We start from the raw sequence: 26,789 nt of genomic DNA on the forward strand, positions 1-26,789 counted from the left end.
AGTCTTTGAAAGGAAGAGTTTGAAAATGTCAGTGAAGACACTTGCCAGTTGGTCAGCGCATGCTTGGAGTACACATCCTGGTAATCCGTCTGGCCCTGCAGCCTTGTGAATGTTAACCTGTTTAAAAGTGTTACTCACATCGACTGCAGAGAGCATGATCACACAGTTGTCTGAAACAGCTGATGCTCTCATGCATGTTTCAGTGTTACTTGCCTCGAAGCGAGCATAGCAGTAATTTAGCTCGTCCGGTAAGCTCGTGTCACTGGGCAGCTCTCGGCTGTGCTTCCTTTTGTAGTCTGTAAAAGTTTGCAAGCCCTGCCACAGGGCCTATCCGCCCCCATTGTTGCAACCCCTACTACCAGTCTGTTCAAGCTCTCTTTCGTTTCGTCCGAGATCCCTAAAGATTGGAAAGCTGTCGCGGTCATCCCCCTCTTCAAAGGGGGTGACACTCTAGACCCAAACTGTTACAGACCTATATCCATCCTGCCCTGCCTTTCTAAAGTCTTTGAAAGCCAAGTTAATAAACAGATCACTGCCCATTTCGAATCCCACCGTACCTTCTCCGCTGTGCAATCCGGTTTCTGAGCTGGTCATGTGTGCACCTCAGCCATGCTCAAGGTACTAAACAATATCATAACAGCCATCGATAAAAGACAGTACTGTGAAGCCATCTTCATCGACCTGGTCAAGACTTTAGACACTGTCAATCACCGTATTCTTATCGGCAGACTCAATAGCCTTGGTTTCTCAAATGATTGCCTCGCCTGGTTCACCAACTACTTCACAGATAGAGTTCGGTGTGTAAAATCGGAGAGCCTGTTGTCCGGACCTTTGGCAGTCTCTATGGGGGTACCACAGGGTTCAATTCTCGGGCCGACTCTTTTCTCTGTATATATCAACAATGTCGCTCTTGCTGCGTGTGATTCCCTGATCCACATCTACGCAGACGACACCATTCTGTATACATCTGGCCCTTCTTTGGACACTGTGTTAACTAACCTCCAAACGAGCTCCAATGCCATACAACACCTCTTCTGTGGCCTCAAACTGCTCTTAAACGCTAGCAAAACCAGATGCATGCTATTCAACTGTTCGCTGCCCGCACCCGCCCGCCCGACTAGCATCACTACTCTGGACGGTTCTCACCTAGAATACGTGGACAACTACAAATACCTAGGTGTCTGGCTAGACTGTAAACTCTCGTTCCAGACTCATAGCAAACATATCCAATCCAAAATCAAATCTAGAATCAGCTTTTTATTTCACAAAAAAAGCCTCCATCACTCACAACTCCTAACTTACCCTAGTAAAACTGACTATCTTACCGATCCTCGACTTCGGCGATGTCATCTACAAAATAGCTTCCAATACTCTACTCTGCAAATTGGATGTAGTCTATCACAGTGCCATCCGTTTTGTTATCAAAGCGCCTTATACCACCCACCACTGCGACCTGTATGCTCTAGTCGGCTGGCCCTCACTACATATTCGTCGCCAGACCCACTGGCTCCAGGTCATCTATAAGTCTATGCTAGGTAAAGCTCCGCCTTATCTCAGCTCACTGGTCACGATAACAACACCCACCAGTAGCATGCGCTTCAGTAGGTATATCTCACTGGTCATCCCCAAAGCCAACAGCTACTTTGGCCGCCTTTCCTTCCAGTACTCTGATGCCAGTGACTGGAACAAATTGCAAAAATCGCTGAAGCTGGAGACTTACATTTCCCTCACTAACTTTAAACATCAGCTATCTGAGCAGCTAACCGATCGCTGCAGCTGTACATAGTCCATCTGTAAATAGCCCACCCAATCTACCTACCTCATCCCCATATTGTTTTTATTTACTTTGCTGATCTTTTGCACACCAGTATCACTACTTACCCACCATCATCTGCTCATCATCATCTGCTCATCTATCACTCCAGTGTTAATCTGCTAAATTGTAATTACTTTGCTGCTATGGCCTATTTGTTTCCTTACCTCCTCATGCCATTTGCACACTGTATATAATCTTTCTTTTTTTCTATTGTGTTATTGACAGTACACTTGTTTATTCCATGTGTAACTCTGCAATGTTGTTTCTGTCGCACTGCTTTGCTTTATCATGGCCATGTCGCGGTTGTAAATGAGAACTTGTTCTCAACTAGCTTACCTGGTTAAATAAAGGTGAAAAAAAAAACCTAAAATCTGACGAACATTGGAGGACGATTCGATCTTAGTCCTGTATTGACGCTTTGCCTGTTTAATGGGACGTCTGAGGGCAAAGTGGGGTTTCTTATAAGCTTCCAGGTTAGAGTCCCGCTCCTTGAAAGTGACAGCTCTACCCTTTAGCTCAGTGCGGATGTTGCCTGTAATCTATGGCTTCTGGTTGGGGTATGTACAGTTGAAGTCAGAAGTTTACATACACTTAGGTTGGAGACATTATAACTCACTCCACACATTTTCTTGTTAACAAACTATAGTTTTGGCAAGTTGGTTAGGACATCTACTTTGTGCATGACACAAGTAATTTTTCCAACAACTGTTTATAGACAGATTATTTAACTTGTATCACAATTCCAGTGGATCAGAAGTGTACATACACTAAGTTGACTGTGCCTTTTAACAGCTTGGAAAATTACAGAAAATTATGTCATGGCTTTAGAATAATCTGTTAGGCTAATTGACATAATTTGAGTCAATTGGAGGTGTACCTCTGGATGTATTTCAAGGTCTACCTTCAAACTCAGTGCCTCTTTACCTGACATCATGGGAAAATCAAAAGAAATCAGCCAAGACCTCAGAAAATAAATTGTAGACCTTCACAAGTCTGGTTCATCCTTGGGAGCCATTTTCAAATGCCTGAAAGTACCACGTTCATCTGTACAAACTATAGTACGCAAGAATAAACACCATGGGACCACGCAGCCGTCATACCGCTCAGGAAGGAGACCCGTTCTGTCTCCTAGAGATGAACGTACTTTGGTGCGAAAAGTGCAAATCAATCCCAGAACAACAGCAAAGGATCTTGTGAAGATGCTGGAGGAAACGGGTACAAAAGTATCTATATCCACAGTAAAACGAGTGAATGTTGACCTTTTTAATTGTCTTGCTCACATCGGCTACGGAAAGCGTGATCACACAGTTGTCTGGAACAGCTGGTGCTCTCATGCATGCTTCAGTGTTGCCTGCCTCGAAGCGAGCATAAAAGGAATTTAGCCCGTCTGGTAGGCTCGCGTCACTGGGCAGCTTGCGGCTGGGTTTCACTTTGTAGTTTAATAGTTTGCAAGCCCTGCCACATCCGACATGTGTCAGAGCCGGTGTAGTAGGACTCAATCTTAGTCCTGTATTGACACTTTTCCTGTTTGATGGTTCATCTGAGGGCATAGCGGGATTTCTTAAATGCGTCAAGATTAGTGTTCCGCTCCTTGAAAGCGGCAGCTCTAGCATTTAGTTCGGTACAGATGTTGCCTGTAATCCATGGCTTCTGGTTGGGATATGTACGTACGGTCAATGTGGGGACGACGTCGTTGATGCACTTATTGATGAAGCCGGTGACTGAGGTGGTATACTCCTCAATGCCATTGGATGAATGTTGGAACATTTTCCAGTCTGTGTTAGCAAAACAGTCCTGTAGCGTAGCATCCGCGTCATCTGATTACTTCTGTATTGAGCAAGTCACTGGTACTTCCTGCTTTAGTTTTTGCTTGTAAGCAGGAATCAGGAGGATATAATTATGGTCAGATTTGCCAAATGGAGGGCGAGGGAGAGCTTTGTATGTGTCTTTGTGTGTGGAGTAAAGGTGGTGTAGAGTTGTTTTTCCCCTCTGGTTGCACATGTGACATGCTGGTCGAAATGAGCTAAAATGGATTTAAGTTTGCCTGCATTTAAGTACCCGGCCACAAGGAGCGCCACTTCTGGATGAGCATTTTCTTGTTTGCTCATACAGCCTGTTCAGTGCGGTCTTAGTGCCAGCATCGGTTTATGGTGGTAAATATATGGCTACAAAAAATATAGATGAAAACTCTCTTGGTAGATAGTGTGGTCTACAGCTTATCATTACGTACTCAGGCGAGCAATACCTCAACACTTCCTTAATATTAGACATCACGCACCAGCTGTTATTGACAAATAGACACACTCTACCACCCTTCGTCTTACCGGATGTAGCTGTTCTGTCCTGCCGATGCACGGAAAACCCAGCCAACTGTATATTATCCGTGTCGTCGTTCAGCCATGACTCGGTGAAACATAAGATATTACAGTTTTTACTGTCTCGTTGGTAGGATAGTCTCAAACGGAGCTTATCCAGTTTATTTTCCAGTGATTGCAGGTTGGACAATAGAACGGATGGCCGAGGCAAGTTACACACTCAATAACAAATTCTCACAAGGCACCCAGATCTGCGCCCCCTGTATCTCCGTCTTTTCTTCATGTGAATGACAAGGATTTTGGCCTGGTCTTGGAGAAACAGTATATCCTTTGCGTCAGATTCATTAAATAGTCTGATGCAAACTTTGTCCAGTTCGAGCTGAGTAATCGCTGTTCTGATATCCAGAGGCTCTTTTCGGTCATAGGAGATGGTATTAGCAACATCATGGTCAAAATAAGTTACAAACAATGTGAAAAAATACACAAAATAGCACAATTGGTTAGTAACTTGTAAAATGGCATCAAACCCTCCGGGGCCATTATTATGTCTATATGTAATAGTGGTATGTAGGTAGAGGGTTTGTTGGTGGTACGTAATAGTGGTATATAGGTGTTAGTTGGTGGTACGTAATACAGGTATATAGATGGAGGCTTAGTTGGTGGTATGTAATAGGGGTGTATAGATGTTAGTTTGTAGTGCAATTAAAAAACAAAATTGTCTTACAAAAGGTAACGTGATTGAACGCATACACAGTAGGTGGCAGCATGCACAAACACAATATGCAAACGCAATGATACCGAAGAAGAATCGTCCTTAGAGACATGATTGTATCAAGGCACAGATCTAGGAAAGGGTACCAAAACATTTCTGCAACATTGAAGGTCATCAAGAACACAGTGGCATCCATCACTCTTAAATGGAAGAAGTTTGGAACCTCCAAGACTCTTCCTAGAGCTGGCCACCCGGACGAACTGAGCAATTGGGGGAGAAGGGCCTTGGTCAGAGAGGTGACCAAGAACCCAATGTTCACTGACAGAGCTCCAGAGTTCCTCTGTGGAAGCACAACACTCCACCAATCAGGTCTTTATGGTAGAGTGGCCAGACGGAAGCCACTCCTCAGTAAAAGGCACATGACCACCCGCTAGGAGTTTGCCAAAAGGCACCTAAAGGACTCTCAGACCATGAGAAACAAGATTCTCTGGTCTGATGAAACCAAGATTGAATGCCAAGCGTCATGTCTGGAGGAAAACTGGCACCATCCCTATGGTGAAGCATGGTGGTGGCAGCATCCTGTTGTGGGGATGTTGTTCAGCGGCAGGTACTGGAAGACTTGTCAGAGTCGAGGGAAAGATGAACCTTCCAACAGGACAACGACTGTAAGCACACAGCCAAGACAACGCAGGAGTGGCTTTGGGACAAGTCTCTGAACGTCTTCTGACTGGCACTGCCAGAGCCCAGACTTGAACCCTGATCGAACATCTCTGGAGAGACCTGAAAATAGTTGTGCAGCGACACTCCCCATCCAACGTGACAGAGCTTGAGAGGATCTGCAGAGAAGAATGGGAAAAACTCCCCAAATACAGGTGTGCCAAGCTTGTAGCGTCATACCCCCCAAAACTAGAGGCTGTAATAGCTGCCAAAGGTGCTTCAACAAAGTGCTGAGTAAAGTGTCTGAATACTTACATAAATGTGATATTTCAGTTTATTTCTAATAAATAAATAAAAAATGATAAAATCCTGTTTTTGCTTTGTCATTATGAGGTATTGTGTGTAGATTAATGAGTCTGGAAAAAAACAATTCAATCCATTTTAGAACATGTAACAAAATGTGAAAAAGTGTCGAATGCACTGTATGTACGTGAAGAATTGGATCAAGTGGTTGGTGCACAATGACAGAGCCACATGGTAGATGGAGTGTCTCTCCCTTCTGACGTGTTTTTGGGTTATATATGAGATTCCCTGTGAGAGCCTTCATGCCCAAAGCCATGCGGTTTGATAAATGTAAATTATTTGGTCATGTGTCAAGTGTATGTAGACGGGAGAAGTATTATATGCCAGCTGAGCCTAAATGCTGCAATTGTGGTGGTGAACATGCACCCAAATTTCTGAAGTTAGGGTGAAGGAGACGAAGGTGTCAAGAATAAGGGCTGTCCAGAATGTCTCCTATCTGGAGGTGTTGAGAAGAGCGGGAGAAAGGAGTGAAGTTGAAGAAGTAATGGTAATAGGACTAGAGACACAAGATGATATTCCTTGTCAACAGAGGGATCCTGACATGTTGCATGTTAACAAGGTGGACTTTGTAGCGTTTATTACTTTGGATATTAACTTTACAACGCAAACGGAGAGGAAATCTAAGAAAATAGGCATGTGGCTGAACGTTTTTTGGGAGTTATTTTGTAGAGGCATAGAGGAAAACCAGTCAATTAATGTTCAATTCTCACAGGCACCAGAGCCTGTGTAGGGATGTGATTTGAATGTGACTGAAGGAGTGGGATGGTTGTTTGATTTATTTAGTATTATCCTGGGTCCCCCTCCTTCTTCTCGTAATGGAATTTATTTTTGTTACACCCGGTACAGTAGGTGGCGGCAATACACCAATAGGTGTAGTCTGCCATAAAACTTTAAAGAAGATGAAGAAGATGCCACTTGAACTAGACGACAATTTTTGTTAGGTCTCCACAAGGAAATGTCTGTCAGAGGGATTGCTTTATTTTTTCGAATTTGTACAACTCTGAAGTTACATCGTTAGTCCTGGAAGGTCATGTTTTAAATACACTAGCTTTAATACCATCGGATATATGTGTGCAATTGAGTTTAGTAGAAGTCAATTTGGCAAATGGGAAACGGATTATTCAGAGAATCTTGCCTATCGCGGACTTGCTGCTCTATGTAATTATTCGCTGCTGTACTGTTAGCTACTAGCTAGTGATAACGCCTGATAGTTAGTTAGTTAGCTAAATCGTTTAAGAAATTTTGGACCGTTGTGATAGTAACGGGAGGCTTTTACAACAAGACAACTTCTTTATTGGACGGAATACAACGGAAGTACAAGGATATAACTAAGGTTATGTTGAAGTTGTTTCGAGTGGAAATGTTTGTTTTTTACCATCAGCTAGCATCTAGTAAATTAGCTAGTTAGTTGACAGGGGATATCCTCGGACATTGGGTATGGTGTTGTAACTTCGTAACGTTAACAAGGAAATAACTTGCTAACGTTACCTACTTTAGATTTGTTTAACCATATAATTTAACATAGCAAGTTAACGATGCGGGATTCAGTGAATTTCAGTGTTCTCCATAGAACCTGCAAGTTGGTCGTCCTTCTATGTTTTTTCCATATTTCGGTCACTTTCATTTTTTACGTGAGGTCGTTAGATCTTCGTTTTGCATTTGCGAAGCACGACCAAACTGCATCAAAGGACACAGTACCGGACGCGTTTGAAACGAACCACTTTTCTGTAGACAACGTGACTACAATCACCAAAGAGCTTGGAAAATGTCCTGACACATCGCCACTGCTTGGTAAGTAACGTTAGCTGATATGTTGCCAAAACGAACAACATACATATTTAATCAACATAGCTTAATCAATGGTGCATTGTATGATGATTGGTTGGTAGTCTTGCCAAAGTCTCTTATCAGCAAACAATTATACAAGTTGTTAGCCATGTCTGTCAGGCGCAATCATTAATATGTTCTGAAAAGGAATTAATAAAGAGCTTGGATTACATGTCCCTTAATTCTCTAACCTAATGTAAACTACAAGCTCAAAGTATAGATGAGTGCTTACCCTGTAGGGTATTTAACTTATTTATACAATAGGCCTATCTATCTATAGCCCCACTCATGCATTATTAATGCGAAGCATAGGTCTACTGCTAGTGCTCTTGAATTCATGGTTTGTTTTATCTTATTTCCACACAGGTTTGTTGTTCAGTGTCCTTCTCCTTTAGCTTAGATTTCAAAAAATATGTTTATGCAGCTGTGACCCTAGCTGATCTATCCTTCTGCCACAAACCTGACTGCTCCAGAGGTGGGAGTCTGTTGATAACAGTGGTGTGCTCGTTCGGCCCTCAGCAGCCTTGGAGATTGAATTGAAAAGCAATGCGGTCTTGGGGTTTAGGAACGTCAATCTCAAGGTCACATTACAGAAAACCACACTAAGTAGACTATTTCATATATGTAGTATGACCTTCTTTTCTTTTGTATGGCAGTTGTAATTTGACCTACTGTTGCTAAGTACTATTTGTGTAAGTCACTGGCATGTAAGGAGCCATACTATTGTGTCTTTAAAGTTACACTATGCAGAAATCACTCTGCCATTTCCTGGTTGCTAACATTCTAATAGTTCACCTAATTTCAGTTTGTGTGACAAAACAAGCAAGTATAGTGTAGAGCAGGTATTCCCAAACTGGGGTATGCAATGCCATTGGGGGTATGCCAAATAATAATAAACATTTTAATTATTCACATTTTCAAACAGTACATTTTATATTTTCCAACTGGGCTATACATTTGGGTGAGTTTTTTTTTTTCTTGCCTGAGTAGCCTCGTTTATTTGTCACGTGTTGAATACAACTGGTGTAGTAGACCTTACAGTGAAATGCTTACTTACAGGCTCTAACCAATAGTGCAAAAAAGGTATTAGGTGAACAATAGGTAAGTAAAGAAATAAAAACAACAGTGAAAAATAACAGTAGCGAGTCTATAAAAGTAGCGAGGCTACATACAGGCACCGGTTAGTCAGGCTGATTGAGGTAGTATGTACATGTAGACATGGTTAAAGTGACTATGCATATATATGATGGACAGAGAGTAGCAGTAGCGTAAAATATGGGTTGGTGGGTGGCGGGACACAATGCAGATAGCCTGGTTAGCCAATATGCGGGAGCACTGGTTGTTTGGGCCAATTGAGGTAGTATGTACATAAATGTATAGTTAGTGACTTTGCATATATGATAAACAGAGAGTAGCAGCAGCATAAAAGAGGAGCATAAAAGAGGGGTTGGGGGGGCACACAATGCAAATAGTCCGGGTAGCCATTTGATTACTTGTTCAGGAATCTTATGGCTTGGGGGTAAAAACTGTTTGTCCTAGACTTGGCACTCTGGTACCGCTTGCCATGCGGTAGTAGAGAGAACAGTCTATGACTGGGGTGGCTGGGGTCTTTGGCAATTTTTAGGGCCTTCCTCTGACACCGCCTGGTGTAGGAGTCCTGGATGGCAGGCAGCTTAGCCCCAGTGATGTACTGGGTCGTACGCACTACCCTCTGTAGTGCCTTGCGGTCGGAGGCCGAGCAATTGCCGTACCAGGCAGTGATGCAACCATTTGACGGACAAAGTCAAATGTGATATAGCGAAGCACCTGAGTGAGCTGGGTGCGCAAATATGCAGGTACTTCCCGAAACGGATGACACAAACAACTGGATTCGTTATCCCTTTCATGCCCTGCCTCCAGTCCACTTACCGATATCTGAACAGGAGAGCCTCATCAAAATTGCAACAACCGGTTCTGTGAAAATTGAATTGAATTAGAAGCCACTGCCAGATTTCCGTATAGGGCTACGCTCAAGAGTTTTTTGCCTTGACAAATCGCGCTGTTAAGACACTGATTGCCCTTTGCAACCACGTACCTATGTGAGAGTGGTTTCTCGGCCCTCACTAGCATGAAAACAAACTACAAACTGTGTGGGAAGTGATGTAAGACTGAGACTCTCTCCAATACAACCCAACATTGCAGAGGTATGTGCGTTACAAGCACACCCTTCTCATTAACCTGTGATGAGTTATTCACAATTTGTGATGAACAAATGATGTTTTATATGTAAGATGGCTAAATAAAAAGCATCATTATTATTTGTTCCCTGGTCCTATAAGAACTCTTTTTCACTTCCCACGAGCTGGGTTGTGACAACACACTCATTCTTATGTTTAATAAATGTATCATATAGTGTGTGTGTGGCAGGCTTACAATGATGGCAAAAACAACATTTGAGAGTGCGCTGATCCTGGTGCTAGAAGAGGGGGTACGCAGCTGGAGGTTGAACGTTTGAATGGGTACGGGACTATAACAAGTTTTGGAACCACTGGTGTAGAGAATCATTGTACCATCTAAACTGCATCTAAACTGCTTTGAAATATATTTTGCATAACCAAAGATATTGTATTTTCAGTTGTGTGAAGCTGGGGCATAAAACTGGAAGTAAAAGCCACAAAAACAAAAACAAAAGAACGGGTCACATAGAAATGGCGCACATAGAACATATATACAGCTTCTTAGACTTGCTTTCAATGAGTGACAGATCTATAACACTCTTTTCTATGTGAATTTGGTCAGGTCACCCAAAAAGTTCCATATTGCAGCTTTTAATAATAAAACAGTTCAGAAGACATTGTCAGGAGACAACTCAATTGCTGAAAACAGGAGATTGGATAGCTAGGCTAGATTTCCTTCCTATAGTATAAACCTGCCCAACCTATATTAGTCCTACGATATGATTTTAAACATGGTCTGTTTGAGCTACAGACTGCTTAACGGTGGCTGAGCTAGAGCGGATTTTGAGACACGGGCGGCTCCCAAAAACACATCCTGGTCTCACAAACACTGCTCAGTCCCCGTGAATCACACAGACGTATGGTTGGTATCAACGGCTGCAGAAGAAATAGACAAATCCCATCTATGAAAAGCTGAAACTCTCACAAACTAGCACATGTAACCTGTTTTGCTGTGTGGCGCTCACAAACTGCACGAGTCCTTAGAAGGTAAGAGGTTCTCTTACATAGAAGATCATAGGAATCCCAGGACATAGTGTCTATAATAACAATGATTTAGTTGCTGTCACAAACTCCAACCTCCACACAGTTGTCACTGACTAGTTGGATATTCATTTCCCTCCAACAATTTCTGTACTTATAGTATTATAAATGTTTTTTTTATTTTTATCAGGGTTTGTTTGGTGGACCTTATTTGCTTTTTGACATTTGTCAATAACTGTTTATCAAAGTACTTTGTGTTCTACTTGTAGCCCATGTTGTCCTGAAAAGCAAATGGTGAAACACTTCAATGTGAGGCTAAATCTGAGGGCAGAGAAAGCAGATTTTAATGAAAGTAGTGAAGTTCACTGTGGGAGGCCTGGGACCAATGGAGTTTTAGATTTGACATGCTATTTCCATTGGCTCTACCGAATCATCAATTATCAGGGCTATTGTAGATATGGAGCCCTGACAAAAATGTATGACCTCTCCTCTCTCGTTCTCGTCCAGTTGGCCCACTGCGAATTGAGTTCTCCAACCCAATCAGCCTGGATGTGGTAAGGAAGGAAAACCCCAATCTTAAGAATGGGGGGCGCTTCAAGCCCAGAGACTGCGTGGCCCTCCAGAAGGTGGCCATCATCATCCCTTTCCGCAACCGCGACGAGCACCTCAAGTTCTGGCTCTACTACCTCCACCCCATCCTTCAGCGCCAGCAGTTGGACTATGGCGTCTATGTCATCAACCAGGTGGGTCCCTCCCTGCCGGCCCCCGTCTGCTCTCTTGTCTGTAAACAGCAGGATGGAGTAGTGGGAAACGCAGGTTAAAAGGTTTTAACCAGTGAGCAAGTCTCAGTGTAGGCAGGCAGTGCCCTTTTTTTAATTAGGCTGTCTTACTGCAAGAAATAAACAAAGGTGCTCTGTATATTTCAAATATAGGCTAGCTGGAGTTTACTGGTACCGTACATCACAGGTACTTTCGTCATATTTTATTTGGGTTTTACGCTTTTAAGCAGAATGGGTTGGCTGTGTAAAAACAAAAGGGCATCAATCAAGCCCCCAAATTACAGGCTGTAATGGCAGCTGCCAAGTGACTTGGCTCGTTGAGACGTGCTGGTAGATTTGTGTGCTTATTGTGTAGCCTAACTCTTCTGGGACAGCAAACTTCAGTCAGATTCAACCTTGTGTTGCTTGTCAGAGAAGCTTTTTAGTCCCCTTTATAGAGGAAAAAAATATGTAAAAAAAATATTTTTTTTACATATTTTTTCTCCCAGTCTGTCAAAGGTTTGATGTGTCAAGAGAAAGAGTAGGCTAGCATCCAAGTAACTGATGCCTCCCTCCTTTTTAAGAACTTCTACAATTTGCAGTAGTCCTTTGTGTTCCCGTATATATGGGAAGAAATCAGGTCTTAAAACGTAGTGCCAGCATTTGTCTCGGCGTCTGTTCTTTGTCCATTTCCTTTATTTATTCATGGTGTTTGCACAACCAAGAGACTATCACTGAACACAAATGGACGTGACGCAGAAAACGCTGAAAGCCACACTGTCTATCTCTGTCACTTGAAAGACCTGCGAGAATAGCCCGGTCTGGAAGGCTCTTTTTATCCTTTCACGTTTCTTTTCATCAAGATCCTTTATTGGAATAATGGAAGACTCTTTCTTTGATGTACAACGAGGTATAGAGTTGGTTACAGAAAACTAAAGGAAGAATTCAACAAGGGTTGTACTTCAACTTTCATGCAAAACATTTGGGGAACCTGGCCTAGACACACTTCCTGTCTTTTCTAGATCGAAAAACAGTCAGTAGGCCTAATTCGGGCCATTTTGTGATCATATAGGTCTAGTTTAGTAGGTCTGGGAATTGCCAGGGACCTCATGATACGATATCATGAGACTTAGGCGCTGATACGATATGTATTGCGCTTCTGTACGTATCGCGATTTGATACTGTGATTTCTATTGCTCTGTCTGCTGTCTGCTGCAGAGAGCCACGAGAAAAACGAGTTTTGATCAATCATGGTAATGAAAGCTCTGAAAACAAATTGGATCCCTATTTGAGAACAAGCTATTATGGGATAAAAAGTGTAGTTTTGGTGCAGCTACAGCCAACTAACGCAAAAATAATATTCTGAAATGTAACTATCGATTTTAATGTTTTACTTTTAGCATTATTGTTTAACGTGTGTAGTTAAACACCAGGTGATATCAAGTCTGTTTTTTTAATGTTTTTTTCATCAACAAAGCACAGTTCTACACTAGTTTTACAGGCTCTTGGTTCAACATGGTGAATATCATGTTGCCTCTAATCAGTTTGTCTCCACAGAGAAGTATCTAGATGGCTACTAGCCAACACTTTTGATCAAAGACTGACAAGTTGACCATAGAGTAGTGATCATGATGAGCACTTAGTGCCACAAGTTGGCTCCTCAGTTTTGACTACTATAATAGCTACAAACTGGCCTGGTTTGTTTGGTTGTTATCAGCGTCAATCATTAGCCTGAGTGGTGCCACTATAGGGCCCTCTAAAATCAATTACTTTTTTTGCGTGAGTCATTAACTTTTTTTTTTTTTTCTTTTTTCGCTTTCACAGTTTTCGTAAAAAAAACTTTTAGAGAAAAACAACTCAATTGGATGTTCTAAGTCTACAAAAATGCTTAAACCACATCAGTATTTTTCTCCACTCATACAGGAGTACTTTTTTGGTTGTTGAGATTTAGCAGCACCCCTACTTCCGACAGCTATGCCTCAGTAGAAACATGAGGCCACAGATGGGCAGAAATGTGAAAAGTGTTAGACTATATTCTCACAGGTATGGGGATTTACTAAGTGAATACTGGAGTTGACCTCAAGGGTATTTGGAAATCAATCTGGTAAAAGGACAAACTGGAATATGAATACTACTGCACAGCCCAGAGTTGACAATATGAAAATGTATTAGTTATTGGGTCATCTAATCCCATTTCACACAAAGGCTGGCCTGAACGTAGGATACCGATTGTCTATCCTTCTCAATATCCTTCAAGTCATCAATGCTGTCTGGGATAAACCACAGTCACTTTTGAACATTTATTGACAAGCCAGAGTTAATACGGTCATACAGGACCATATTGTAGATGAAATCTGTTCCTATTTGTTAAAAAAACGTATCCGTTAGGTGTAGTTTAATGATCCATTTAATTACATGATTCTGTACAGATGTGTAGGTATTCTTGGCTCTTGGGAGGCCAGTACTGTTTTTCAGCTTGAGGCCTAATTGACTCTTTGTTCACATCTCATGCCAGGACTTGTTGCCTCCCACCCACCTACAGGTAAAGTGTGTGTCAACCAACATGTTGTAGTGTAGACTGAACGCCCCACCTAGAACGTCATACTGAGCAAATACATGGTTCTATTTGAATATATAATACTATTTTATTTTTTTAGAGTATACTCTACTCTTGTCTCCAACACTTGTCTCCAACACAAGTAGTTAATTGGTTCAAGATGTCAGGCTTGACATGGTGGTGTCCACTGCAAAGAAAATTAGCTTTAATGGCTGCTATTATACTAATGAGTCAATCTGACGTTTTCCGAAGTCGAACCACCTAGCTATTGCTAAAGGGCCCTTCAATGCTGTTAAACACAATTATTGGGTCTTTGTTGGAATTCTACTCAATCTTTCTGTTTCTCTCTTCTGTTTCTCCTTTCCTTTCCTCTTCTTTTTTTCTTCTTCCTCGTTTCCCTGCCCCCTTGCTCAAAACGCCTCCCCTTTTGCATGTCAGGCGTATCTGGCCAATGGCTGTGGTCGCTGGAAGAGGAGAGAAATTGTCCCCTGCTTGCTCTGGCCAATTGCGTGACCCCACGGGCTGAGGGGTTCTACTGGTAATGTGTGCTTCATTTCTCTTTCTGTCTCTTTCTGTCTCTTTCTCTTATTACTGACTGAGAGATCTATTTTGGTCACATGCACTTCTGAAATCTACTACACTTGCTTCTTTCTGTCTTTGCAAATGATCCACTCGCTGTATGCAGATGATGCTGTCATGCACTGTAGGAGAGCGGGATGCATCACTTGGTGGAGGGGAAACAACACACTCCCAAGAGCAACACACTCATAGACCTCCTTAGCGGATGTTTATTTCAGACCATAGCAGATGTCTCAAAGTTTATTTTAATCAGGCATCATATGACGGTCTCTTTTATCGCCACAATGTGTAACATGACATGTGACTGACAACAAAGTGCTTCAGCGGAGAACACTACTTACTGAACATTCATTCAATTGTCGGGACTCCTGTCCAGATTACATTAACTGTGCTGCTTCTTGGCATCACACGCCCTCGTTCTGGTTTTCCTGCTCTGTTTAAGTGAGTTGTCTTGTATTTTTTAAATTAAATTTTAAGAACACTAGTCACGCTTTTATTTGGTGCAATCGAAACAAGGACTGAGGTCATGTTATTAGGAGGTTTCATCTGACCCATTTTTTTGTTGAATATTTTAGCTAGTTTTGGTTCTATGGGTATTCAAGCAGACCTTTTCTGGAGGACCATCAGATCAAGCCATTGACATATGAGACGTGTCCTTTGAGAGGCACTTCGCCCACATTGAAGGCACACTGACACAGAACACGATGCTCCCGTTCTTTTGCCAAAGGACTCCGAGAATCATCCCAGTAGAACTACATCAGCCCTGGTAACTCTGCCTTTTTTTCAGCCTGAGAAGAGGAAAAAAAGACAAACTCACCCACATGAACAAATACTACGGTACTTACTATTGAATTATATAGTAAATTCTAGTATACTATACACTGTAGTATCCCTCGATCATGTGTAATACTTACTGCTTGTTGTAAATTGCATGTTGTAAATGCTACAGATAAGTACTGTAGTAAATACAGTGGAGCAAAAAAGTATTTAGTCAGCCACCAATTGTGCAAGTTCTCCCACTTAAAAAGATGAGAGGCCTGTCATTTTCATCATAGGTACACTTCAACGATGACAGACAAAATGAGAAAACAAATCCAGAAAATCACATTGTAGGATTTTTAATGCATTTATTTACAAATTATGGTGGAAAATAAGTATTTGGTCACCTACAAACAAGCAGGATTTCTGGCTCTCACAGACCTGTAACTTCTTCTTTAAGAGGCTCCTCTGTCCTCCACTCGTTCAAGGTAAACACAGGTTTTCCAGCAAACAACAAGATGCCAACACAACGTCATTGAAACGTCACAAACGACTCTTAAGTACTGTATTGTATGCGCCAACATTTTAATTTAAACAAGGTCTGGTACTGTTTCTGACACGTATGCATTGTCAATCGCATTATAATAGATAGCCCCCTGGATGCTTCAGTTTAGCCTTAGTTCTGGTGTGCGCTTTAGTCCCTTGAGGATTGGGTGGCCAAACAACCAATGAGGACCAGAGTTTCCTACCCTTGTCTAGACACTCGACAATAAGTATTTTCTTTCTACACGATTCACCTTCCAATTCTAACCCCACATTCCCTCCATTCACACTCTCTAGGACGGTGATGAAGTCTTTAACCGTGCCAAGCTCCTCAACGTTGGCTACTCGGAGGCCCTGAAGGAGTACGACTACGGCTGCTTTGTGTTCAGTGACGTGGACCTCATCCCCATGGATGACCGCAACACCTACAGGTGCTTCAGCCAGCCCAGGCACCTGTCTGTTTCCATGGACAAGTTTGGCTTCCGGTAAGCCAACACGCCCAACAGATAGCCCTGGAATTGTCTTTGTCTCTCTCCAGTTCACTGCCCATAGTACCGACATGAATGAGCGTACACACACACACACACACACACACACACACACACACACACACACACACACACACACACACACACACACACACACACACGGGAGTGTCCACATTAAAGCTTAAAGAGCACCTGTGGGTTCTATGACGTTCTATGGACTTTGTCATCTTTCGTTGTTGAGTTTCCGGTTCTGGCTGTCTTTACCTCCGTAGCTGTGCAGAGACGTTTACAGTAAGCAATGCTTAGTGATGGGTTCAGTACTGCCATGTTCCCGGGGTGACAGTTGTTACTAAGGATTTCCTTCTTCCTTATTGTTCACGTGACTGATCAAAACCAGGTTCTGTAATGCAGAAGGTGGTGTTGGAAAGCTTGGAAAGCACTTAGCATATCATTTTATTTAGTAGTAAACTGTCCCTCATTGGGACCTTATTTGCCTGGAGTCCTGTTTTTTTAATAGCCTGCTTCATCACTTACAATGTGCTCACTGGCTTCAGAGGTCTGCTGTCAGAATGGCTTAAATACTCATCAGTTTAGCCTAGTGTCACACAGTGTTCTGTTTGCTACTCTGTTTTCTGACCGTGGAGGAGGAAGTGGACCAGTAGAGCAAACTCTAGATGGGTTTAGCTGTTGCTCTACATGTGTAACACCGTGACATGTCAGACAGGGAGGAGCTCTGTGATGCGTGACTATCTTTGTCTGCGTGGTTGATAAAAGGATTTGGGAGCTTCTCTTCTGTTGTGATTCACAACTCTGGGCCTACACAGCTGTAGACCTTATGCTTGGCTAGTCGCTGATCTACATTCAGTTTGGCTCTGTTGCCTGCTTCTGATGTAAGATTTAGATTGGTAAAGTAAGCTGACCCCAGATGTGACGTCCTAGTGCTGCCTTCCTCCTGTGTTACAGGTCATAGTACAGGTCTCTCGGCTTGTAACTGGGTTTTTATGGGCATACTCTCACCAAACCTTTCCCTTTGTTGCACAGACAACAGCTTGTATACTGTGTGTCATGTTCCTTGAAGGGCATGCAGCTCACCAAGCATCTGGATTCAATATCCAACAGGATTTTGGCAGGGAAATCCGGCTCCAGGAAAGATGCCAAGCTTCCCTTGTTGGGTCATTTGTTCGGTGACTAAGTCCCACAATGGATTCATGTCTTTTATTTGATTTTGTTGATTTTCTTAATTGTGCTGACCTTTCCAATGTTAGCACTGGGATTTAAAGAATGTCATGATAGCCAAGGCTAATTCGGTGTCCAAAATAAACAGGCAAGTGAGGCAAGGCTAAACCAGGGTGCTTCAGTCTCTTGGCTCCATGTTTCCCTACAGTACACTGTACAGAGAGCCAGCATGTAACTTGCAGAAGGCAGTGATAAGAAACTGAGGAGGGTTTTTCTGCAGCACCTCATTTGCTAGGCAGATACTTCCTCTTTCATAGAATGTAAGGCACTGACTACGGTTTCTGTTAGAGCCAGAGTCATTTACCCCTCTCTTTTTTTTTTCACACAGAAAAAAAGATTAAAAGCATAAATTAATTTCTTGCTGCGTTTTATAACCTGCAGATCTAAAATACTACTTATTGTAATTTATGCTCCCTATCAGACACATTTTGTGCCTCAGTTGCACTTCTAAAGTCGAATGAGAATTCACGAAGGGCATTCTATCAGCAGACAGCACTTCTTTTCTCCCCGGTACTCTCGGTGTAGCCAGCCTAATTTTCTCTGGTAAAATGCAAGATTAGCTTTAAGCAAAACATTAGAAAATGTAGCTGGCTACATTATTTTTATGATAGGCCTAAACTTTAGAAATATGATGGCCGTGCATCATCATCATCATCATCAACAACAACAACAAAGACCTTGCTTTTTCATTTAAAAGCTCATTTACTTGTGTGGCTGCCAACCAAACAGCGTTGCACTTCTGTTGTCATCTGATGAAAATGAAGCCATTATCTGCCGAATGTGTCGCTCTAATGTATTTTTCTGTGAATGGAAAAACTATAGTTGCACATCCCTGATCACTATTGAATTTTTAAAAAACAATGACTTTCACTGAAAGTTATGTCCAAATATCCCAGTATACGGTATACTTCCCAAGCCTAGTTTAAACTCTAATAAACAAATTCAAGGTTCTCCATTTATTTTTCTCTTTCTGCTCTCTCTCTCTCTGTATCTCTCTCTTGCTCTCAGATTGCCGTACAACCAGTACTTCGGAGGCGTGTCGTCAATGAGCAAGGAGCAATTCCTCAAGATCAACGGCTTCCCCAACAACTACTGGGGCTGGGGAGGAGAGGACGACGACATTTTCAACAGGTCAGAGTCCGCACAGCCACTCTCAGACAAATGTCTGTGGCTCATAGGAGGACTCCATGTATAAAGCAGATCATTCATATTTATTGGGTAAAGTGATAGCCAAGGTTTCACATGAAAATATTTTCTTGAGTGCGCAATGTTGAAACGCCATCACATGTTCAAACCCTGTTACACGGGGTGTGCGTCGTTGTGTTTCTAGCCCTACTTTTTGCATTGTTCCAACATGCCCCCAAGGGTGCCCTTGTATGCCACTACCACCATTTGCTCTTGAAGGAAATGATGCATCAGTGAGTATCCTGTTAGCATCCATTTCAGCCGAGGCGCTTTCACAAGCAGATGGGACACCCAAACAAACCTGTCATTTGTGAGGATGTGTCTTGTCTCTGAGACACTCCCGGAACACACACCCCCTCCAGCTATCTCTCTTTCTCCAGTTTATGAACGATGCCAACAGCACACAGTTGTTACTAAGGCTCCCCCTCCCCCTTATTTTTCACGTGACTGATCAAAACCAGGCTCTATAAAGGAGTAGTCAAGAATCAGGCAAAAAAAAGAGGCTATATATAAAGTGTCACTTGCCAAATGAATCCTGTATTATTTAGTTTCTTATTAAATGCACAAAGGCTTGTTTATCCTTACCTCTATCAGTTAGACAAACAAGCATTTTAAATCACTAATGCAGAAAGCAGTGTTGTAAAGATTGGAAGGAGTTTGGCATTTGAATGTAACTTGTATACCTTATTTGTCTTCAGTCATGTGTTTCGAATAGCCTGCTATTAGATATTCAATGTTTCTTTAGAATAAAATGTTTTTTTTTAATTAATTGTTTCACAATATTAAAAAGAGTTTATAACAGGCCTTAAAATAATGTCAAAGCAACACGAACTAGGGCCTTACAGTGATGGTGAAAACGAGGGACATGTCAAATGATGCTGAATTTTGGCACTTCAGCAAGTCTATTTATTGAATTATTTATTTAAATGTATGTATATGTATTTAAAATATCAAAGGGACGGTTTTGGGATGAAATTCTCTCAACATAACATGTACTGAGCCTCGTTAACTTCTGCATTTGAGACATGAGTAACCCAATAGCTTCACTATAGACCAGCCAAACTGAACACCGTCTCCAGAAGTGAATTATAGATGAACTCCACACATACTAATGAATGCCCAACAGCACAAGGTGTTAAGATGTTGTTGTTTTTTGTCTGCTGTTTTTTGAGCTCTTTGGAGTGCTTGCTTGATAAGTCACCATATCCATTTTGAAAGGGATACTGTAAACAATAGCAGACAGGATGTTTCCAGACATACTCAGTTATTCACTGTGCTCTGGAAGCTTTTATCAGCTGTGACCCTGAACCATGCAACAAAAACAATAAATTTCCAGTGTAGTTACACCAGAGATTCTGGATATAATGATGAGAAGACTTTTTTTTTCTTTTCTCAAAGTTGACGGGATGTTGCGTGCATCACACTTATCAGTGCACTCATATCAACCTAAGCATTACAAAACTTCAATTAGATGAAATAAGCCTCATGTATCAAAATAGCAATTCAGTTTTATCTTCTAATATAATTTGACACTCATTGCCCCCCTAATACAAAAACTCCTCACTTGCTTAATGATGAATGATCTGCTTAACATGGACAGATTCTGGGCAGAGTAATCCCTCTCACTTTGCCTCTTCCTCTCTGGTTACACCTATTGAGTTCGGCAATAGGGCACTATTTGCATCTCTTGCACAGAGGCAACTGAATGAAAACCAAATAACCTGTTTTACTCCCGTTCACATCTATCCTACATTTTCCTTGACCTTTTTTAGGTTTATTTCACTGGTGTAAGAAAAATGTGCAGATTTTCTCCCAGGTGTAGAAGCTGTTGTAACTGCGTCCCACAGTGTTTTAGTTAGACTGGTGGTCTGACTCCGGCTTCTGCTGTGTTTTAACAGGCTGAACTCCAAGGGGATGACCATCTCACGGCCCAGCGGAGCCGTGGGGAAATGCAGGATGATCCGCCACAACCGGGATGGTGGGAACGAAGACAACCCACAGAGGTGAGGTTCCAACTCCTGCTCTCTATTTCCATGTCTAATGGTACCCTCTCTGGGTTTGCTCACTCGCTTTCGCATGAATCTAGCCAAATTGGATATAATAGGAGTAAGCAATGGGTCCACCATGGGATGTACTGATTCAACGATACGCACCGGTCCCAGATGTTTTTTTTTCAAACGTTTAAGATACAAGTGCATCGGTCCCTGGATTCCAAAACCGATCCAAATGTAGCATGTATCGGTCAAAAAAAAAATAAATAATCAAGCGTTTACGGGTCACTAAAATGTTAAATTCATGTTAGGCCTACATTCTGTCTCTCTTCCAAAATCACCTTCTTTTGGGACAACTGATACGTCCTCTCCTTCAGTGTCGAACTGCATGCTACTGTGTTGACAGTAGAGGTCGACCAACTATGATTTTTCAACACCGATACCGGTTTATTGGAGGACCAAAAAAAAGCCGATACCGATTAATCGGCCAATTTATTATATATATTTTTATATATATATTTTTATATATATATTTGTAATAATGAGAATTACAGCAATACTGAATAAACAAAGAACACTTATTTATTATAATGCATAAACTCTATTTAGTCTCAAATAAATAATGAAACATGCTCAATTTGGTTTAAATAATGCAAAAAACAGTGTTGGAGAAGAAAGTAAAAGTGCAGTATGTGTCATGTAAAAAAGCTAACGTTTAAGTTCCTTGCTCAGAACATATGAAAGCTGGTGGTTCAATATTCCCAGTTATTCAATATTTACAGTTAAGGACTTTTAGGTTGTAGTTATTATAGGAATTATGACGTGTCGACTTTCTCTCTCTACCATTTGTATTTCATATACCTTTGACTATTGGATATTCTAATAGGCACTTTAGTATTGCCAGCCTAATCTCAGGAGTTTATAGGCTTGAAGTCATAAACAGCGCTGTGTTTCAACCATTGCTAAGAGCTGATTGCAAACGCAGTAAAGTTTGAATGAATGCTTCCGAGCCTGCTGCTGCCTACCACCGCTCAGTGAGACTGCTCTATCAAATATTAAATCATAGACTTAATTATAATAAACACAAATACGAGCCTTAAGTCATTAATATGGTAAAATCCGGAAACTATAATTTCGAAAACAAAACATTTATTCTTTCAGTGAAATACGGAATCGTTCCCTATTTTATTGAACGGGTGGCAACCCTAAGTCTAAATATTGCTGTTTACATTGCGCAATCTTCAATGTTATGTCAGAATTATGTAAAATTCTGGCAAATTAGTTAGCAGCGAGCCAGGCGGCCAAAACTGTTGCATGACTCTGCATACTATGAACGCAAGAGTAGTGACATAATTTCTCTCGTTAATATTGCCTGCTAACAGGAATTTCTTAACTAAATATGCAGGTTTAAAAATATATACTTCTATGTATTGATTTTAAGAAAGGCATTGATGTTTATGGTTAGGTACATTACTGCAGCGATTGTGCTTTTTTTTGCGAATGAGCTTTTGTTAAATCATCACCCGTTTGGCAAAGTAGGCTGTGATTCGATGATAAATTAACAGGCACCGCATTGACTATACGCAACGCAGGACAAGCTAGTTAACTACACATGGTTGATGATATTACTAGGTTAACTAGTGATTATGTGAAGATGTTTTTTTTTATAAGATACTTTTAATGCTAGCTAGCAACTACCCTTGGCTCCTTGCTGCACTCGCTTAACAGGTGGTCAGCCTGCAACGCAGTTTCCTCGTGGAATGCTATATAATCGGCATCCAAAAATGCAGATTACCGATTTGTTATGAAAACTAGAAATCAGCCCTAATTAATCGGCCATGTAGATCAATGACTGTCAACTAGAGGTCGGCAAGTCATTTTGCATGCCGGACAACCCCAGGCAATATCAGTAGCCTACATTTGGATCGGGTTGGGGTTCACTTGTATCTTAAACTTTTTATTCCCTACTAGTCTCCCTCATGGCTCAGCTGAGGTGCCTACATAGTACGTACACCATAGACATATTTAATTTACACACGCGCACACAGAAGTCTGCTCACAGAGGCCCAGCTCATGAGCACACACACAGAGGCCCAGCTCATGAGCACACACACAGAGGCCCAGCTCATGAGCTCCATCAGCAGATTTTAATTTAGAATGGAAAAGGAATGTGTTTATGCAACAAATGATAGTGCGTCGAATAATTCTCTAATCAAACCGAATTGTTTCAAAATAAAACACATTGTTCCTGTATCACATCGAATCGCCTTGAAAGAGAAAGTTGCACATCTCTAGGTCCACCTAGTTTCAGCTATATTGGTTTCACTTATCCAGCTCTATCAGATCTGTAAAGGAGAGCAGAAGAGAGGAAACAAAAGGTGTGCACAGTTGAACACTCCCCAGGCTCTCCTTGCCCTCGTCACACAAGGATCCAGTCACTCACTACTGTTTCCCTTGACGTCATTTCTCACGAACACTGGATGACTTGGTCAGCTCGGCCATTATTCTCTGTACAGAAGCAAACTTAACACTGCAATAAAAACCTCTGAAGGCATTGACGTGCAATAGAAGCCTGGGCAAACATTGACGTGCAATAGAAGCCTAGGCAAACATTGACGTGCAATAGAAGCCTGGGCAAACATTGACGTGCAGTAGAAGCCTCAACATCCATAACAATAAATGTGGTCATTATCACACTAGGCCTCACTGATCCATCAGGGCTATTGATTATCTATTGATCAGCGGCGGCAGTTAGCTAGACTGTGTGGCGGATTACTTTTCAGTAGCACTTTGATTTGTTTGATTGCCGTGGTTAGATTTCTTGAGTAGCGTTTAATCAAATAGTGTATAACAAGCAACGATTTTTGTGAAATCCAGAGGAGATGTTTGCCATAGGCTACACCTTAACCAAATAAAAAAAGACCTGGGTCTTAAACCACGTCATTGAATTGTGGTTGAGCTGTGTTTTTTTTCTCTCCAGGTTCGACCGCATCGCCCACACCAAGGAGACCATGAACAAAGATGGCATAAAAACTCTGTCGTACAAAGTGGTCAAAGTGGAGAAGGATCAATTATACACCAAAATCACTGTGGACGTGGGGGAAAAAATGACTCTGCAAACCAATTAAAACCTGAACCGCCTTGACAACCAATTTGCCACTGTGGTGGATGCTGTAACCAAATGTGCCTTGACACTATAAATCATATTATGCCTTGGACTCTTTGGACCATAGAGAATGACTGATCTAATCAGCAAACAAACATGTTCCCCAATATTCCCTTTATTTTCGGCCTTTGCACATCCGATGGTGAATTGAACTGGGATTCCAGCGTTTCCATCATAGGATCCTTAATGGAATGAGAGTTGACATCCGGGGTGGTTTCAGGCTAATATGGCCCCCACTCTCTCTGTCTGGAGACGGCTGCTGAGACCAAGTCTTTTGTGAGCTATTTTGTCTTGGGGGGGGGTTGTGAAATGTCTAATTGATTGTCCTATGCATCAGGGACTCTCAAATAATGTGTTTTGTCACTTCTGGGGAATGTCTTGCTAATCCTTTTTAATGCCTCTGCTGAGAAGGGTTTCAACCAATCAAATGCCAAGAGGTCGGGCCAAAGATGGAACTCTGCAATTCGGAGGTCAATAACAAACGAAATCACTTAAGTTTTGTAAAGAAAACCAATCTTAAAGGATTTTTGTACTGATGTTCCATGAAGATTTTGAACTTACCCCAAAGGGCCTAGAATTCCAAAAACAAATAGTTGAAACGGCCAAATCCCATGATATTTACGTTAGGCATTCTAATTCTCACTGCTAAGGGTCCTTAAAGCAAAATATTTGGGTATTTGTTTTTCGTTAGTCTATTGTTGATATAGTCCTAAAATGTTTTGCATGTCAGCAATCAAGTTTTCAAGATGCATAACTTTTGAAATACAGCCAGTATGATGCATTTTGCATCATAGTTTTTAGGTGTTTTTTTTGTTGAGTATTTTGAACTATGTGAAAAGTGTCTCTGCTGAAGCTCCCTTCCCTGTGAAGACCACAATTCAAGGTAGCCTGTAAGGAGGCCTCTCCCCAGTTGGAAAAAGAGGCACCTGAATGTATTGCCTGGTGGTGTTGTGATTGTGTACCCTGAGGTAAAATGATACTGCGCTGTTGTCTATCACGAGTGTCTGGTGTTGTGATTTATTTATTTTTTAAGTCTGAGATGGGGGGGGTTCTACGCAAAAAAATAATCCTCTTGTATTCATTGTATGTCTTTAAGGAAGTGTGAGAGGGTTGGAAAACCATTTTTTTACTTTTTTTTTGGCCTCGATGTAGTAACCAAACCACAGGAGGTTGGTGGCCTCTTAATGAGGGAGGACAGGCTCGTTGTAATTGCTGGAGCGGAATGGGGGAATGGTATCAAACACTCGATTTCCACGTGTTTGATGCCATTCCATTTGCTCCGTTATGGTGATTATTATGAGCCGTACTCCCCTCCGCAGTCTCATGCCACCACGGGTCCTTATTGTTCCTCATATACATTGAAAACTACACAAGATTGTGCGCTATGAGGCATGGCATTGCACATGTACAGTTAATCTTATTGAGGGGAAAAAGCCATTGCGATTTTTGACTGGAGACTAGATATAACAGAGTGATTGTCTGTCCATACTTAGGCTTCCATGTTTGCTTCTTAATTCTGTCAGAAGAGGAATGGCAATCAGCCTTTGAAGAATCTGTAAAATGACAGCCATTTTTGCCTTGAACAATTCATTGATATTTTCAAGTTTATTTGGGTAACTTTGAAACATTAGTAGGAGATATGGGTGTACATTAACCGCTAAAGCTAAGTCAGTAATTCCCTAGCTGTTTCCCAAAAGTGTTTCCCAAGATGCTGTACTTTAGTTAGCCGTTTCCCAAGATGCTGAACTATAGTTAGCCGTTTCCCAAGATGCTGAACTATAGTTAACCGTTTCCCAAGATGCTGAACTATAGTTAGCCGTTTCCCAAGATGCTGAACTATAGGGTCTTTGGGCTCGGTCAAGAAAGCCACATCACAGGCTTATTCAACTACGGTGAAACGTTGCAAATAGAAATCCTTCATATAGAATGAGCACAATGTACATAGCAAATAGAGGTTTTTGTCAGCTCTATGCAACACATTTCTATACTCAAAATGGGGAGTGTTTGCCACATTGAATAAGCCTAAGGAAAGACCTAGTCACCACATACCACCTCACTCTGGATTGGAGTAGTCCCATGATGTGCAGTCTTGCTCTTTAAGCCTGGCATGCAGGGCTGCATTATGTGCAGTGCATAGCATTATATACTTCTCTCAATCCACCTAAAGATTCATTTTCAAGGTTGAAAAGCAGTGTCTTTTATAGGTTGGCTGAAGCCAGGTTTGTTTCTCCCAAAGACAATGGCCTTTGTTGAGAAAGCCAGCATTATGTATGCCAAGTGTGAATTCGGTTTGTTTTACTATAGTTAGCTGGCTAATCTGTAAGGCTTCTATCTTTTTACTTTTCATGTTTTCCATTATGATTCAACGTGTGCTTGTGATTTCTACAAATGCATGTGTCTTCGTATGTCTTTTGCTGGCATAACAATTTCATTCAAAATGACATTTCCTGGTTTGTGGGAATGTTGGTGAAGATGAAACAACTCATGTTTCGGTCATTAAAATCTTTGATTTAAGTAAATGTCTTCTCATTCATTAACTTGGGTCCGAACACTAAGCAGTGGTTTCCCGGACACAGATTAAACCTATTCCTGGATTTGAGTATTCTTTTTGTACAAGCATTAGGTCAGCCAGCTAAACTC

General features: G+C 41.6%; 1 protein-coding gene across 2 annotated transcripts; it reads left to right on the forward strand.

Moving 5' to 3' along the window:
• The first annotated feature begins 6,696 nt into the window (after positions 1–6,696).
• On the forward strand, positions 6,697–26,663 carry LOC110505061 (beta-1,4-galactosyltransferase 1). Of its 2 annotated transcripts, XM_021584012.3 has the most exons (6): positions 6,697–7,654; positions 11,395–11,630; positions 16,381–16,568; positions 18,816–18,938; positions 20,891–20,995; positions 23,964–26,663. In XM_021584012.3, the coding sequence occupies exons 1-6, from the start codon at positions 7,399–7,401 to the stop codon at positions 24,109–24,111; spliced, it is 1,056 nt and encodes a 351-aa protein (XP_021439687.1). In that variant the 5' UTR covers positions 6,697–7,398; the 3' UTR covers positions 24,112–26,663. The 2 variants fall into 2 exon arrangements, with proteins under 2 accessions (XP_021439687.1, XP_036825696.2); XM_036969801.2 differs by lacking the exon at positions 16,381–16,568 and having other exon boundaries at positions 6,761–7,654.
• The last annotated feature ends 126 nt before the right edge of the window (positions 26,664–26,789 follow it).

Source organism: Oncorhynchus mykiss, chromosome 25 (genome assembly GCF_057628025.1).
Source record: "Oncorhynchus mykiss isolate SJ-2025 chromosome 25, ASM5762802v1, whole genome shotgun sequence".
Lineage (NCBI taxonomy): Eukaryota > Metazoa > Chordata > Actinopteri > Salmoniformes > Salmonidae > Oncorhynchus > Oncorhynchus mykiss.

What these genes read in the sequence shown, in the direction of transcription:
- LOC110505061 (XM_021584012.3), top strand. Translation starts at nt 7,399, where the DNA reads ATGCGGGATTCAGTGAATTTCAGTGTTCTCCATAGAACCTGCAAGTTG. An exon ending in TGACACATCGCCACTGCTTG is followed by an intron (nt 7,655 to 11,394) that starts GTAAGTAACGTT and finishes GTTCTCGTCCAG; the next exon opens with TTGGCCCACTGCGAATTGAG. An exon ending in GACGACGACATTTTCAACAG is followed by an intron (nt 18,939 to 20,890) that starts GTCAGAGTCCGC and finishes GTGTTTTAACAG; the next exon opens with GCTGAACTCCAAGGGGATGA.